Consider the following 14,651-nt stretch of genomic DNA (forward strand, 5'->3'; position numbering starts at 1 on the left):
TCACCCAGATATATAATAAATACACTGACCTGTCTTTGTGACATCCAAGCTGTAGAACATTCCTGAAATACAGCTGTCCTTTGTGACAGATTTTCAACATCTTTAATATATTAAGGTTATAAATGCATACCAATTAAGTAGGCTAATCTAATGTTTTCTTGTACATGTTACATATGCTCATGGAAGTCAAATAGCTATACCGTTTACATATTTCCGAATTTAAGCTAAATTCAGACTAATGTACGTAGAGCAACTTTGACGTCCATAATCACATTGAAACGTCATCGTATTGTTGACGTAATAGTTATGGGGGCGGGACCTAGCCTAGTGGTAAAGGATCGATCCCCGTCAGTCAGGCGCGCACCCACCCCTGGCTACGCCACTGCTTTAATTAAACAGGCCTAGACCAAAACAAACATGGGCGTCCGTATGCAGAGATTTGTTCGAATGTGTGGGGAATACATGTTGGTGCATAATTAGAAATACCATATAATACTAGTAGGACTTGCCTCGGTGGTGTCGTGGGTAACCCATCATAGATAAAGCTGGTAGGTACAGGGTTCGCAGCTCTGTGCCGGCTCCAACCCACAGCGAGTAGGCCCCGTATCCATAGAGTGTTCTCTTGTGGCGTGTTCCCTTGTTCCTTGTTCCCTTGTACCCTTGTGACGCGCCACACAGACAATGAACCTTTGTTTTCCTCAGTGGCCATTCCCATAGGTTGAACCCAGGGAACACGTGGCCTTGTGCACAGCATGTGTGACCTACTGACCAGGAACATAGGGAATGCACATGCTCATTCTTTTTCATACAGCACGAGAGTGAATAAGACATTTTTGCTATTATCAGTATGAGTGAAGGTGATTTAATTGAGGAGGTGAGGGGATATGAGCTGTTGTAGGATCCCAAAAATAAACATTACCATGACAAACACCAGTGAGAGCTCGTATGGAGTGTCATTCAAAAGAAATTTGGCCCAACAACAGATGAGTATTCATATTTACTACTTTCAAAAGTAAATTAAAATTACATAAATTATTATTTCACGTTATACGGTGTCGTTTTTGGAGATACTGTGTTGTACAAGAACAATTTATCTTAAAACATTTCATCACTTAATAATATTTAAAAATCTAGTACCTAGGTCTAAAACAAGTGGATAACGATAACAGTTTTCAAACATTGCGGTAAACATGTTCCATTTGCCAGAACACGGTGCCGTCTGGATAAGTAAAAAAGTCTTTGATAGTGTCTCGAATGGCAACTGCCCTATCCACTGCTCCCTATCCACTGCTATCCCTCCACCCTGCCATTGTAGGTGGATCATACCTCCTCCAAGGGGAGCTATTTCTTCATAAACAATGTCTGAACTTCGATCAATCAATTGTCCGTCACGACGACGAATAAAATTGTGGACACATCCAGCATTTGTTACCATAACAGCCTTGTCTGGTTGAAGGCACATAGCTCTCTGAAATATTTCAATTTTGTTCGCTAGAATGCCAAATGTACACTCTACAGAACGTCGGGCACGCGAATGACCATAATTGTAAACTCTTAGAAACTCATATCATCCAGACCACGCCCTGGATATGATTTCATCAACTGTGCTTTTAACGGGAAAGCCTCATCAGCAATTATCATGTATGTAATTTCCATGTCGGATGTACTCACTCGAAAACCATCACTCGGAATGTTCAGTTTGCCATCATTTAAAATTTTACACATGCAAGTATTTGCAAAAACTCCTCCATCGCTAATCCTGCCGTACTGGCCACAATCAGTAAGAATAAAACAGGAGTCTGCATCACTGAGTGCCATCAAAACAATGCTAGGATAGCCTTTGTAGTTATAGTACATGGAACCAGCGTGAATTGGATTATACAAAGGAATATGTTTTCCATCCAGTGGTCGGATGGCAAAGGGATAATCCCAGAGTTCTCCAAATCGTCTTGCATAATTTCGCCAATCCTCAGATGTTGGAAGTGACATGACCATAGGTTGAAGAACTTCCCACAGGACTTGGCATGTTGTATGCACGTGTCTTGCAATAGCTTGTTTTGATGTATGGAAAGGAACACTGTCACGGGGATCCTATAATACCCGTAACTGAATAAAACACGATTATCCAAATATCTCTCCTAACTGTATATCTATTAGATCTCTCTGTATCGGGCAGTCTAATACCCGAGTGGCTCGGCTCTAGGTATAATCAGAGATAAGATCTTATATAAATATATATAATATAGCACGTTTAGTTCACTAGAAAACACAACAAAACACAATACACTTTGGAATCTGTATTAACACTACGCTGACAAATGTACTTGCCGCAGTAGTTAATTAACAACAACAATATAATAACAACCCAGAACTAATCACTTAATTAGTTAATCACTAGGTGTCTAGTTTACACAATATTCTAATCACTTCACGGTAATACAACCCACACACGTGTGATAATTGAGAAAAGCTGCCAGGGGAACTTAATTAATAAAGGAATTACAACTCTATTCCTAACTGGTTAATTTTTAATTTTTAATTAACCCTTAACTACTCATTCAGTAACCTTGTAATACAGAATTAATACTGGTACATATCACCATAAAGACAATAACCTACAGTTTACCTAGGTCCTCTAGGATGACCGGCTAAGCTTTATCTTACCAAATACTCGTATAAAAACAGTGAAGCCTACAATTTACTTCGTCAGATTACCGGAGACACTGTCTAAAGAATATTGGTACAATACAGTATTAAAATATTTAAAGTCACATCAATCACATCAAGGTTATACAACAGAGCAGAAAAATATATTTACCAGTCCAGTCGGACTACGTTCCCCGAGAGCCTTCCAATGTTTCTCCCCGATATCTCTAAAATCCTATCTATTTATTCAAAAATCTCAGAGACAGCGAATATCGCCTGGGGAACAACGCGGTACCTCACCTATCATGTGATATTTCCACAACTCCCAGAGACGGTATATTTTCTTAGATGGCCAGACTTACTATTGCCTAGTTCGCCAGAAATACCATGGTCGCGGGGAGGTATTACGTAACCACTCTCCACATGGCCTCCACACCTGGTCTGGGTGTGTATTAGGGGGGTACGGTCGCGCGGAGGTATTACGTAACCAAGCTGCCCACGGCCCTCTAAAACAATTAACATCGCCACAGGCGAAAAGATAAGAGCATGATCCGTCACAAACACTCATAGATGCAAATGATGATCCAGTAGCCAGATGCCTATAAAAGAATAAAGAAAATGTTAACGAGGTTTATGGTTACCGGTTTTTTGTTTATACTCAACCTACGTTTTGGAACATGATGCCATTATATTTGAGAAATGATAATTATCTGATATCAAAAAAGTTTTTAAAAGTATCTCTTTTAAATATTTAATTTTAAATATATTCACAATATTTTAAAATCTTTCATTGTTGTAGGCTGTTATGAATATATTATTATTATCAATAATCTTTTTCAGAGTTCAGCGTGCAGAACGTGTGGACAAAATTGAGACAGGCGCACTCGAAGGCACTTCTCCGGCAGAAGAAACTTCCCTCTGGCACTGGAACATCCAATCGGACATCATGGAAGCATATAGATGCCATGCCATTTCTTATTCCAACCAAGGTGCCAAGAAATACGGCCAGCAACTGTTCAGATGACGACGAAGGTGGTTATAATGATGACGATGGAATTGAAAACCAAAATGAAGACGAAAGCCAGGATGGAGAAACAGCATCGCAGGCGGATAACAATTTGGACGAGATATTTCCAGAACTGATTAAACCGCCAGCCAAAAGAGTGAACAAAAGTATTACCAATCCGAAGAAACACTCAAGACATGATAGAGCCGATGATACCGCCATTAGCATCAGTGAAGCTGCCAAGAGCATCACACAGTGATTCAATGCATCCCCTCCAGTTGAATCGCACCGCTTGGGATTCTTTCGCTCGATCCTTCCTGAAGTTGATAAACTTTCTTCATCGGATTTCCTCACTTTTCAAATGAGTGTGGTGAAGGCCCTCTCCGAGCTTACGGTGCATACACCTCGTCCCCATCAATATCATCACCAGTTTGGTTATACATCATCAGCCTCAGGGATAAGTCCGTATCAGTCATCGGAGTTCAGCAGTACTTTATCTACCCCCACACCACCACCTGCCTCGCAAGCGTATCATTTCATACCGATCGGCACATCCTACTCTGAAAATCAGAACTAACATGAACAATTCTTACCTTAGTATTAAAATCAGTTTTTCTTCAGCTGTGATGGATTTGCGCCAGTTGGATCCGGCAGATTGAAATCTGGGTAGAACAAGGCCCTTGAATTCATTGTAGGATGCAGTACTCATACGAGTATAGTTGAAGAAGAGATCTTCATCACCACACTGTTTCAAGGCCTGGAAAGTTCTGTAAAATTCACCTTTTTCTTCCCGCATTCTATAAAATAGCCGAATCCAGTACTGTGGGCGTTGCCTAAACACATATTGTTTTCTGAGATGAGCAGCAGCGAGGAAAACAAATGCAATGGCAGCATCCTCCTCATCTTCAGTTTTTCTGTTCATCCTTTCGTTATTAAAATATTTTTTGCATTAAATATTTTTGTTATTTCCTTGAGTTTCAATTTTTTATGTTCAGTGTTTCTTTTATCACCTGCTTATAAGTACAATAAATCAACAGTGCACATACCACAGGGAACATGCTATGGAGACAGAGAGTACAAGGCCAGGTCACGAGGTCACAATGCCACAAGTTCACAAGAGAACACTCTATGGATACGGGGCCTTAACGACTCGGTGGGTAGGTGTAAGGTCACTACACTCTCTTCTCTCTCACTAACCACTAACAATTAACAACTAACCTACTGTCCTGGACAGACAGCCCAGATAGCTGAAGTGTGTGCCCAAGACAGCGTGCTTGAACCTTAATTGAATATAAGCGCGAAAATAAGTTGAAATATATTAGTAGGTATATATAGGGTCATGCATAAACATGCACTGCAAAAGTAAATTAATATAAATATGGTGGGGATGGGGGACGATTGATTTATATCAATGTCGCAAAACACTCGAATTTCTAGAGGGGTCCGGGGACATTCAAAACTAGATGTCCTGAGATGTATTTCCCAGCATTCTATAAGTAAAATGCATCATTAGGTCCCTACAAATGCTGACTATTAGACTATTAACTACTCAGTTGCCCCCCCCCCCCCCCCCCACCCAACAAAAAATCCTAGCTACGACCTTGATTATATATACTCTTCAAAATAATAAGAAAAAAAAGTAGAGGAACTCTAATAAGAATTCACGATTGCCAAAATTGTAAGGTATATTAACTGTGGGGAATGGTTATATAATAATAGTGATATAAAAGGGCAAACAATACAACCGGTAGTTCAGTATTACAGTAGGTGTTATGACCACCATAGACCTTGAAGGACGATTGGGGCAGAAGTGAAATTTGAAAGTTGGCGGTTTTTTATCAGTAGCGGGTGGTACCGCCACGATGTGTCAGACATCCATTCAGTCAACGAGGCATACTGCGTATGAGTCTCCCAATGGCCATTTGAGGGAGTCCGTTCCACTCCTCTTGCAGCGCCTTACCACGTTCCGCTAACATGGTCGGCGATCTTTGACGTTGACGCACACGTCTCCCTATCATGTCCCAGATGTGCTCAATGGGGGAAAGGTCTGAGCTCATTGCTGGTCATGGCATTCGATAGATGTTGTGCTGCTGGAGGTGAGCATTGACGATTCGTGCACGGTGAGCACGGGCATTGTCGTCCTGAAAAACAAAACGTCGACCCACAGGCCTAGTAAACGGGGCGACAAAAATTGTCCGTATGTTGTCCCGGTAGTACTGCCCACTGACCCTTCCTTGCACAATATGGAGGGGGTTCTGTCAGTCATAGTGATACCACCCCACGCCATAACCGATCTACCGCCAAATCTGTCATCAAATCGTATTGTGACGTTGGCGTGCCGTTCATTTCGTCGTCGCCAAACCCAAACATGCCTGTCAAGGAAGTCCAAAGTGAACAGGGACTCATCTAAAAACATGACACGTGACCAGCGACGAATACCCCAGTTCTGACGCTCACTACACCATTCACGTCTGTGGGCAATGTGACGATTTGTCAAGGTAGCACAACCCGGGGCCGTCGAGCATGAAGATGGGCTGCATGAAGACGGGCTGCATGAAGACGATTTCTAATCGTCTGACCCGTAACTCGGACACCAGTAGCCTGATGAAAGTTTGCAACAATTTTATTTGCCGTTTGAGCTCGATTTCTTAGAGCCTGGTTACGGATTCATGAATCGATCCTGTACTCCTGTCGTTGCCCTGAGACGATCTGAACGGGGTCGATCGTCAACATTTTGGGTTTGTTAGTACCTGTTCCATAGTCTGCTAATCACTGACTTCGAAACATTGAAGGTGTTGGTCACTTCTCGCTGACTTCTGCCCGTTTGCAGCATGCCAATTGCCCGTAGACGCTCACCGCGTTGCATACGCCGCATCGCAAATTCAAACAATAAAAATGACGAAAAACAAAACAGTAACAACTGTATGATCAACAGAATGCAAAAGATTGACAGAAATAATGTTCCACAGTGATTAATCGACCTTCCTGGAAATGGTCAAAATCAAGAATGACACCCACGCACGTGTACGGGGCAACTGCGTGATGCACGTGCAAACTCTGGGATGTGTTTCGGTCTTCTGATAAACAAACCTGAACGTTCTTTACTAGGATGTCTGTGGTCAAAACGTATGTTCGGTCTAATAGTTGATATTAACATTAATATTTCAGGTTCCCCTACTTTTTTTTAAGAGTATATATATAGAGAGAGAGCGATTATATACTGAACAAAAAAAGAAACTTCCGATTTGTACATATAGTATTTGTTGTGTTAAAGAATTCATTGTGTAATGAAATTATATAGGTAGTATTAGCCTTGAGCTGTATTATCAGGATTCATGAATTTTATCGATTATTTTTGCACTGTTAATCGTCGACAACGTGAAATTCAATTTGCATATGCATGCATGGTTCGACATGTCCCGTGTAGCATTCGGTCAATTTTTTTCACTTGTCTTAGTGACATTGTTGTCAAGTGAACGAAAACGCTTCAAAATTTGTAAAAAAAATTAACGTTTTTTACATTGTAGCATTTTTAGTATGCCAAGAATACCCAATAATTTACGCGAACGGGCGATTGGCATGCTTGATGCTGGCATGTCGACAGAAGACGCTGCAAGGCATGTTGGGAGTTCTAGTCGAGCGATACGAAATCTTCGCGTAAGATTTCGAACGACAGGAAGCACCAACGACTTGCCACCTCGTGGACGTCCGCGTGTTACAACACGTGGTCAAGACCGCTATATCATGAACACGCATTTGCGCAATCGATTCCAAACTGCCACTGCTACTGCTGCTAACACACCTGGGCTTCACAATAACCGAATTAGTGGGCAAACTGTTCGTAATCGTCTGCGGGAGAACGTTTTACATGCACGACGTCCTTACGTCGGATGTGTTTTAACGCAACGTCATCGTCTAAATCGTCTTAATTGGGCACGTGTACACACTCGTTGGATACGGCGACGCTGGAATACCGTTCTTTTTTCGGATGAATCCCGATTTTCTTTACAACGTGGTGATGGCAGGGCGCGCATCTACCGTTGGAGAAATGAACGCTATGCTGACTGTTGTGTTCTTGAACAAGATCGTTTCGGGGGGTGGGGGTTCCATCATGGTCTGGGCAGCCATTGCCCATGGTTATCGTTCACCACTAGTCGTCATTGATGGCAATTTAAATGCTCAACGTTACCGCGATGACATTCTCGCTCATCACGTCATTCCTCTGTTCCATAACAACGCCAACATCTCGATTTTTTAGCATGATAATGCCACCTCTCATACAGCTAGAGACACTGTAAATTTTCTTAGGACAAATAACATTGATTTCATTGATGACTGGCCCACTAAAAGTCCTGATCTCAACCCCATCGAGCATGCCTGGGATAGTCTGGGCAGACGATTGAGGCGTCGTCCCAACTCACCCGCTAACGTCAACGAACTGCGTCAAGCGCTCATTCAGGAATGGAACAATATTCCACAGGCAGAAATCAACACTTTAGTCAATTCTATGCGCCTGCGATGCACTGCAGTCGTCAATTCAAGAGGTGGTCATACTAGTTATTAAGTGGGTGTTTTTATTTTTAACCCCTACCACACTTTGTCAAAATTTCTCCCAGCTTCTGTTAACCTATGGCCATGATTTTTGCACCAAACGATGCATCATGGAACACTCTTTAAACGCATATATAACAATTATTCCCCCGGTTTGTTTTCATCAAGTTATGTTCAAGCAAAGTTAGCGGAAGTTTCTTATTTTGTTCAGTATATATATTGCATAAGCGGGAGTGTGCCATACAGAATTTATGAAAGGAATTTGGTATGTAAATTGCTTTTCGCGAAAAATGTAAAAAAAAATATGTTCTAAAATGTATTTTCCTACTTTCTACAAAATTAATCGTGGCAAATGTGGCTAAATTACATAAAGTTAGCATATACTTTAACTGGCGAATGTAACACTTCGAAATGTTAGGGGAGGAGACAAGTGCCATTTACACACACACCCCCCCCCCCCCCCCCAATTCGGACGCTCATGGCACCAAATTAAACATTTCTATCTGGTTGTAAATAAGATTTAGCTAAATTTTAAATTTTTATCTAAACAAATAATCGAATGGCGTGCCAGGATAAGAAAACGAAGTTTATTATATATTTTAAAATTCAAGAGACTGAATTGGTGCGGGGCGCTTTGGAAGGTGGAATATAAACAAAAGAAGACGGTCGCATGGAAAAAAATTCGTCTCAAAGAATGTAAAAAATTGTTTGCTTCGATTATCAAAGTAATTTTGTAGTTTTACAAATACCACGACAATGCCAGGTAAACTATTAAATTGTTATAAATTGATTGTTTGGTTTTAAATAATCCTTACTGCGTCTCTCTGACTTTGATTTTGTGATATTACTGATCACTGATAGTGATAAGAATTTAGAATAGAAAGTGGGTGGGTGTTATTACGTTAGTTTTGTGCCTCAATCTCCCACACCACTATAATAAATACATGAGTATCTGCTAGAATGGAATGATGTGTAGTATGAGGGCAATACTTCCTTAGGTGCATCATAATCACTTTGTACCATAGTCATTTCGTACCATACTACCTGGTCAAGACCTAATCTAGAATTGAAAAAGTAGAAGAAGTGACTTCTCCCTTCCCAGAAGAAAGGGACAACGTTTGATAAAAATTGGCGAAGTGAACATTTATCGGTATATTTCCGAAAATTTAGAATTATACAATTGGTTCTAAGCCTAATATTTTGATATAAAATACTACTTCCGGTAATAAAGTTTGAACAAAACATTTTATAAATTATATGTTTCATTAAAAAGTAATATTATTAAGTAGTTGATAATGTGCCCTTTTGTTTTAAAAATTAAAGTATTAATTAGTATTTTCTGGCATTACTGAAATGAATGTGGCCGAGGATTAACAACGCTTGGTTGGTCATAGCACACTGCGTGACACGCATCATTTTGAGAAACGATAGCCTGGTGTGCAGGTGTACAGGCTCCCCACATCATGACACTCCCTCCACCGAATCTGTCAACTTGGGCGACGCAGTTGTTGGCAAAACGTTCATTGCGGCATCTGTAAACACGTCGTCCATCATGTCGCTGTAGAAGGAAACGTGACTCGTCGCTGAACCATACTCACCGCCAGTTTCCCAAGTTCCACCCCTGTACATTCGTGCACCAGCGAACAAGTAAATGTCGATATTGATGTCACAGGAGGGGCCAACCTTAGGTTTCCTAGCCCGTAAACCAGCTTCTTGAAGTCTGTTCTGAATGGTTTGTGCAGACACTCTTCTCAAAAACCAGGTATGCGTTCAGCAGTGTTCGTTGCTGTGGCAGTTCGATGACGCAAGTGCAGAACCTGGATGTAGCGATCTTGTGTTGCAGTTGTTATGCGAGGTCTTCCACTTCTGGGCCGGTCTTCAGCTGATTGAAACTGCTGGTACCTGTCCCGGAGATGTGAAATGGTGCTCTAACTGAAGGTGGTCTATTGCAGTGTTTAGATTCGGCAGGCTTAGTCTTGGCATCTTGTAACTCGTCTTCATCGAAATGGAAATGAGGCATCATTACGAGCATTACAGCTTTAAATACCCATCACTACCCCAATCTTTTCCCCTGAGATTCACATGCATTCGCCAAAATCTGACCCATTTCACGGTGATCTCCTACAATTGTCGCACAACGTGTGTTAAATTTGTTTTAGGGTGCATTTGGGCATGCTGTCCCATTCCAGGAACATTAACAAACATGGTCATTCAGCAACATTGTACAAAAAACCGATATTTTGTAAAATCAAACACTTTTCTTCTTTCCCTATCACCTAAGTGTTTCTTTTTTGACAGAGTATATATAGGCCTACTGTTAATTATTTAACTCACCACAAGTTACATGCACATAATATATAATGGTGAATTATTTAACTAGTTATTATTTTTTTTATTTTTTTTGCTCGTACTGAAACCAAAAAATCTGCAAAGATTTATTATTAAAAAAAAAAAAAAGTGCAGAGTAGTTTACAACACAAACTTTGCGTACATTGTAGTTCTGGATCTGAGGATGATTTTGTCCAGGTAAAAACTTATGGAAATTAGCGATGTTGAATTGTTTTAAATTAATATGACTGAAGTGGGTTAATCACTGAGGTCAGTCCCTATTTAGGGAGGTTACAATTTTTATGGTCCTGGCAAGAAATTTGCGGGTTCTGTGCAGGATCCAAACGACACCTATCGCCCATGCAAACATGTCAGGTTTAAATGAATCAAATGCTGTCATTGGCCGAAATACTGTTCGGGTCATTGAGATTACCAGCAAGGTGTGGAAATGTTTATATATATGTACCATTAAAAAAACCCCAAAAACTAAATGAACTGCGGTTCACAAATTGGGGAGATGGTGCACCGAACCGTGAGCCTAAAACTGTTGTTTTCGGTAACATCAAATAATCGTCCCATCTCTAATCCTGATGTAGTTGTACTCGTATTGTTCAAAATTAATCATGATTAATGATGCCTTTGGAGTATTAAAGTTGTGTTTTCCTCTTGTACATTGCATAAATGTGTCGTATTGTTTGGTTGCAGATAACTTGAAACAGCCGCTTGGCCCCATCGTTTTGAGCAGTGTGTCACAAGATTCATACACTGTATGTTGGGTAAAACCAAATCTTTCTGGTGCAGTCAACAACTTCCGTGGTTTTCTCATCGAGTCAAGTTCTGATAATGTAAAGTGGACAAAGGTTGGTTTACACACTGAGCTAGCACTGGGCGGGCAGAAATCTTTGCCAAATCATCTATTTACACTTCGAAAATTATAAACACCCAGAGTTAGCGAGTGCCACTGCTAACCGTGACACAGTTATATTGCATATATTTATAAAAAAACCCACCCCAAATATTTTATATGACAGACTACGTTCATTTGCTTCTTCAAATAGCTCTGTAGTGTACTTTCAATTGCCATTTAAGTAATCAGGTACACATGTAATAATCAGAGATAATAAATTACAGGGCTAGCTCTGGCATTCACCAAATTCACCAACTGCGAATTTTAAAAACAATTGGCAAATTTTATTTTAATTTGGCGAAATAATTTCAAGTTTTAATTGATATTTTGTTACAAAATATAGTGTTTTTCCTAGAAATTTGGCGAGGCATGGTAGACAAAACACTTTGAGGGCAATTTTGACCATTTTCAGGGCACTTTGTTTACATTAAAGACAAAAACAATAATTGAAATATATGTAATTAATGTTCTTGCTTTAATAAATGAATGAAAAAAAATATATAACAGATATATTATATTAATTAATAATATTTTTTTTTAGTGTTTTATCAATGCAATGTTAGAATTAATTATTGAAAAAGGCTTTTTTAATCTCAGTGTAGCATGGCACTGATTAAGGCAACATGGTGCTAGTCTAGTGAGGTATGGTGCTGCACCATGCTAAAACAAGCTAGATAAATACTAAAATAACTGGGTTTCTGTTAGTTTAATAGATAATTTGGCTAGCCATGAATCACTTTTCACATTTTCTGTTTGATAAATTTATATTCGTATATAATGTGTTAATGTTTTGTACCATTGAGTGGTATTATACAACAAACTATACCTGATTGTGAAATCACTGAAATTGTGTTTCAGACTGCTGAAATTGACAAAGCGCTGACCTCGTTTACCATTGAGAAATACAACAAGAATACCAGTCAGTTTGTCCGAGTGTCGTGTCGCTATGACGGTGGAACGAGTTGTCCTCTCACATCGTGTGACCTCAAGAATGTCATTAGTGCTAAAGGTTTGTCCATGATGATGATGATGTTTGAGATACACACAGGGACACACAAACACATACTAATCCTTGGACAGAATAGTGATTTTTTGTTTTGTTATATGATAAAAACAAAATCCACCAAAGTATGCATGCCATCCTACTTTAAACTGCTTGATAAATATTACAAATCTATGTGTATACGATGAGATTCTGAATCTACTGCAACAGTGTGCTCAAGGAGATTGATTGTGGGCATCTGCGATCAATTCAGTATATATCATACATTTGTACATGTATTGAATCGAAAAAGTGAGTTTGTTTTGTTTTACAACACCACTAGAGCACATTGATTAATTAATAGTTAGCTATTGGTACACAGCTAGCGATGTTTTATATGCACTTTCCCACAGACAGGACATCACATAGCATGGACGTTGATATATATCAGTCTTAGGGCACAGGTTGGGATGGGGAAAAAACCCAACCAGAGGTTGGTTTCCAGGGCTTTAGATCTCACTAATTTGGGCATCACAAGGATTTTTGTCTTCGGAGTGCAAGAAGGTCTTTTTAATTCTTTAGTCATTAACAGTTGCTAGAGAGTGTTCAATATTGAGAAATTAATGTATTTCAAGTTATTTTAACGTAATTAAACATAACATTTCAGTGATTTTGAGGTCAGCATGTTTATACCTAATTTGTTGTGATTATTTTGGGCACGTTTATCGCCTCAACTTTCATGCAATCTTGGTCCACCAAGGGGATTCATTACTATGCAGTGGCGTAGCATGGGCATGGCCACGGGTGCAGTTGCCCTGGGTGCAAAATTCTGGACTGGTGAAAGGGACTCGGGTGGGGGGGGGGGGGGGGGAGTATTAATGGTCGACTGGTTAGGGGGCGCAATACTTGTCTTGCCCCGGGTGCTGGCATCCCACACTACGCCACTGTTACTTTGACCAAACTGCTTCAGGTGTGTGATCTACCGACTGTTCTAGATCAGTCTCTGAATCGATAGCAAGCCCTCTCTATCATATCTTGCTTCACCGTAACAATTTATCTTTTTAGCATAGCCCTAACCATGTTCTTATTCTTGATGAAAAACTCGCAGTCTTGAAAGTAGTATTATGTGTATGTTTAGTTATATGTTTAAAAAAAATGCTCATGTCATTTCTTATTTTTATTGTGCATTTCAGTGGGCTCACTGAATTCGCAGAAGAATGCACCTAGAAAACAAAGTGAATTATTACAGAAAGGTAGTGCTTCAAATGATAAAAACTCTTCAGCGCAGATTAACACTGCTGGATCAAAGCCTTCTGGTGCATCTTCTAACAAGCAGACAGAGCAGTCTGTATCTAAAGTGAAAGCTCCAAACCAGCCAGAGAAGTTGATGAGCATCACACCAACCAAAGCATCTAGTCAGGTGAATACATCCAAAGTGATGCCCATAAAAACAGGAGAAAAATTAACCAGCGCAAATGCTATCAAAACAGATGGTTTAAAGTCTCCTGAAAAAAAGTTGCCCAATGTGAATGCTATCAAACAAGAAAAGTCAGGTGGCATGAACACATCTCCGGCGACGAAACAGTCACAGAATGCATCTAAACTGACACCCGCTTCATCAACAGATACATCTACCAAGCCTAAAGGTGGCTTGTCTCCTAATCCTGGGTCATCATCAACAAAACCTGCTGGTTCAACACCTTCTCCTAAAGGTGGCTTGTTGCCGACTCCAACACAGAGAATTACCCCACACAAGGCGAGCTTGTTGCAGATGTCTGGGTCCACGCAGCCAGCCAAACCAAGGGGGCCAGTGTCATCACTACTACAGGACATCGATCAACCTCTAACAGCTCAGACTAATGAAACTCAGAATAGTAAAACAGGTGGGTGCTGTGTTTATGTTACAGGAGTAAACTGTTTGGTGTAGCAGTGGTTGAAATAGTGCTGTCCCCACTGGTTTTTGCCTCATCACCACAGGCAAGGAGATTTTTTTGTTGTGTCTATCGTCCAGTCTGATGTTTTGCTCAGTTGATAACTTGTGTGCAGTAGGCTTTAGAATGATGGCTTTACACGCAGTTGGGTTTAGGTGGATTAGTTGACATAAGTTTAATTCATTCAAAGAGAAGTAGATACGGAATGGATGTGGAAATACTTGTATTATGATCCATATGTACAGAGAGATGTGACATCTGTTTTGCATTGTTTTCCATTTAGAAAGGTTTAGCCTATGT

At 40.2% G+C, this 14,651-nt stretch overlaps 2 protein-coding genes across 2 annotated transcripts in view; both read left to right on the forward strand.

Moving 5' to 3' along the window:
- The first annotated feature begins 318 nt into the window (after positions 1-318).
- On the forward strand, positions 319-4,621 carry LOC121381408. Its single transcript, XM_041510711.1, has 2 exons — positions 319-983; positions 3,477-4,621. Exons 1-2 carry the CDS (start codon positions 885-887, stop codon positions 3,909-3,911), a joined length of 534 nt encoding a protein of 177 aa, XP_041366645.1. The 5' UTR covers positions 319-884; the 3' UTR covers positions 3,912-4,621.
- Positions 4,622-8,854: 4,233 nt separating this feature from the next.
- LOC121380623 overlaps positions 8,855-14,651 on the forward strand; it is a 38,396-nt gene continuing 32,599 nt past the window's right edge. The window contains exons 1-4 of the mRNA XM_041509525.1: positions 8,855-8,966; positions 11,237-11,391; positions 12,297-12,447; positions 13,614-14,303. Coding sequence (XP_041365459.1) covers positions 8,960-8,966; positions 11,237-11,391; positions 12,297-12,447; positions 13,614-14,303 — 1,003 coding nt within the window. The 5' untranslated portion in view covers positions 8,855-8,959. The remainder of the gene's footprint in view (positions 8,967-11,236; positions 11,392-12,296; positions 12,448-13,613; positions 14,304-14,651) is intronic.

The sequence above is a fragment of the Gigantopelta aegis genome, chromosome 9 (genome assembly GCF_016097555.1).
Source record: "Gigantopelta aegis isolate Gae_Host chromosome 9, Gae_host_genome, whole genome shotgun sequence".
NCBI lineage: Eukaryota > Metazoa > Mollusca > Gastropoda > Neomphalida > Peltospiridae > Gigantopelta > Gigantopelta aegis.

Bases quoted from the DNA above. Each gene is read 5' to 3' on its own strand.
- LOC121381408 (XM_041510711.1), top strand. From the start codon at position 885: ATGAGCTGTTGTAGGATCCCAAAAATAAACATTACCATGACAAACACC. The intron at 984-3,476 runs ATGAGTATTCAT...TATTATCAATAA, and splicing joins GAAATTTGGCCCAACAACAG to TCTTTTTCAGAGTTCAGCGT.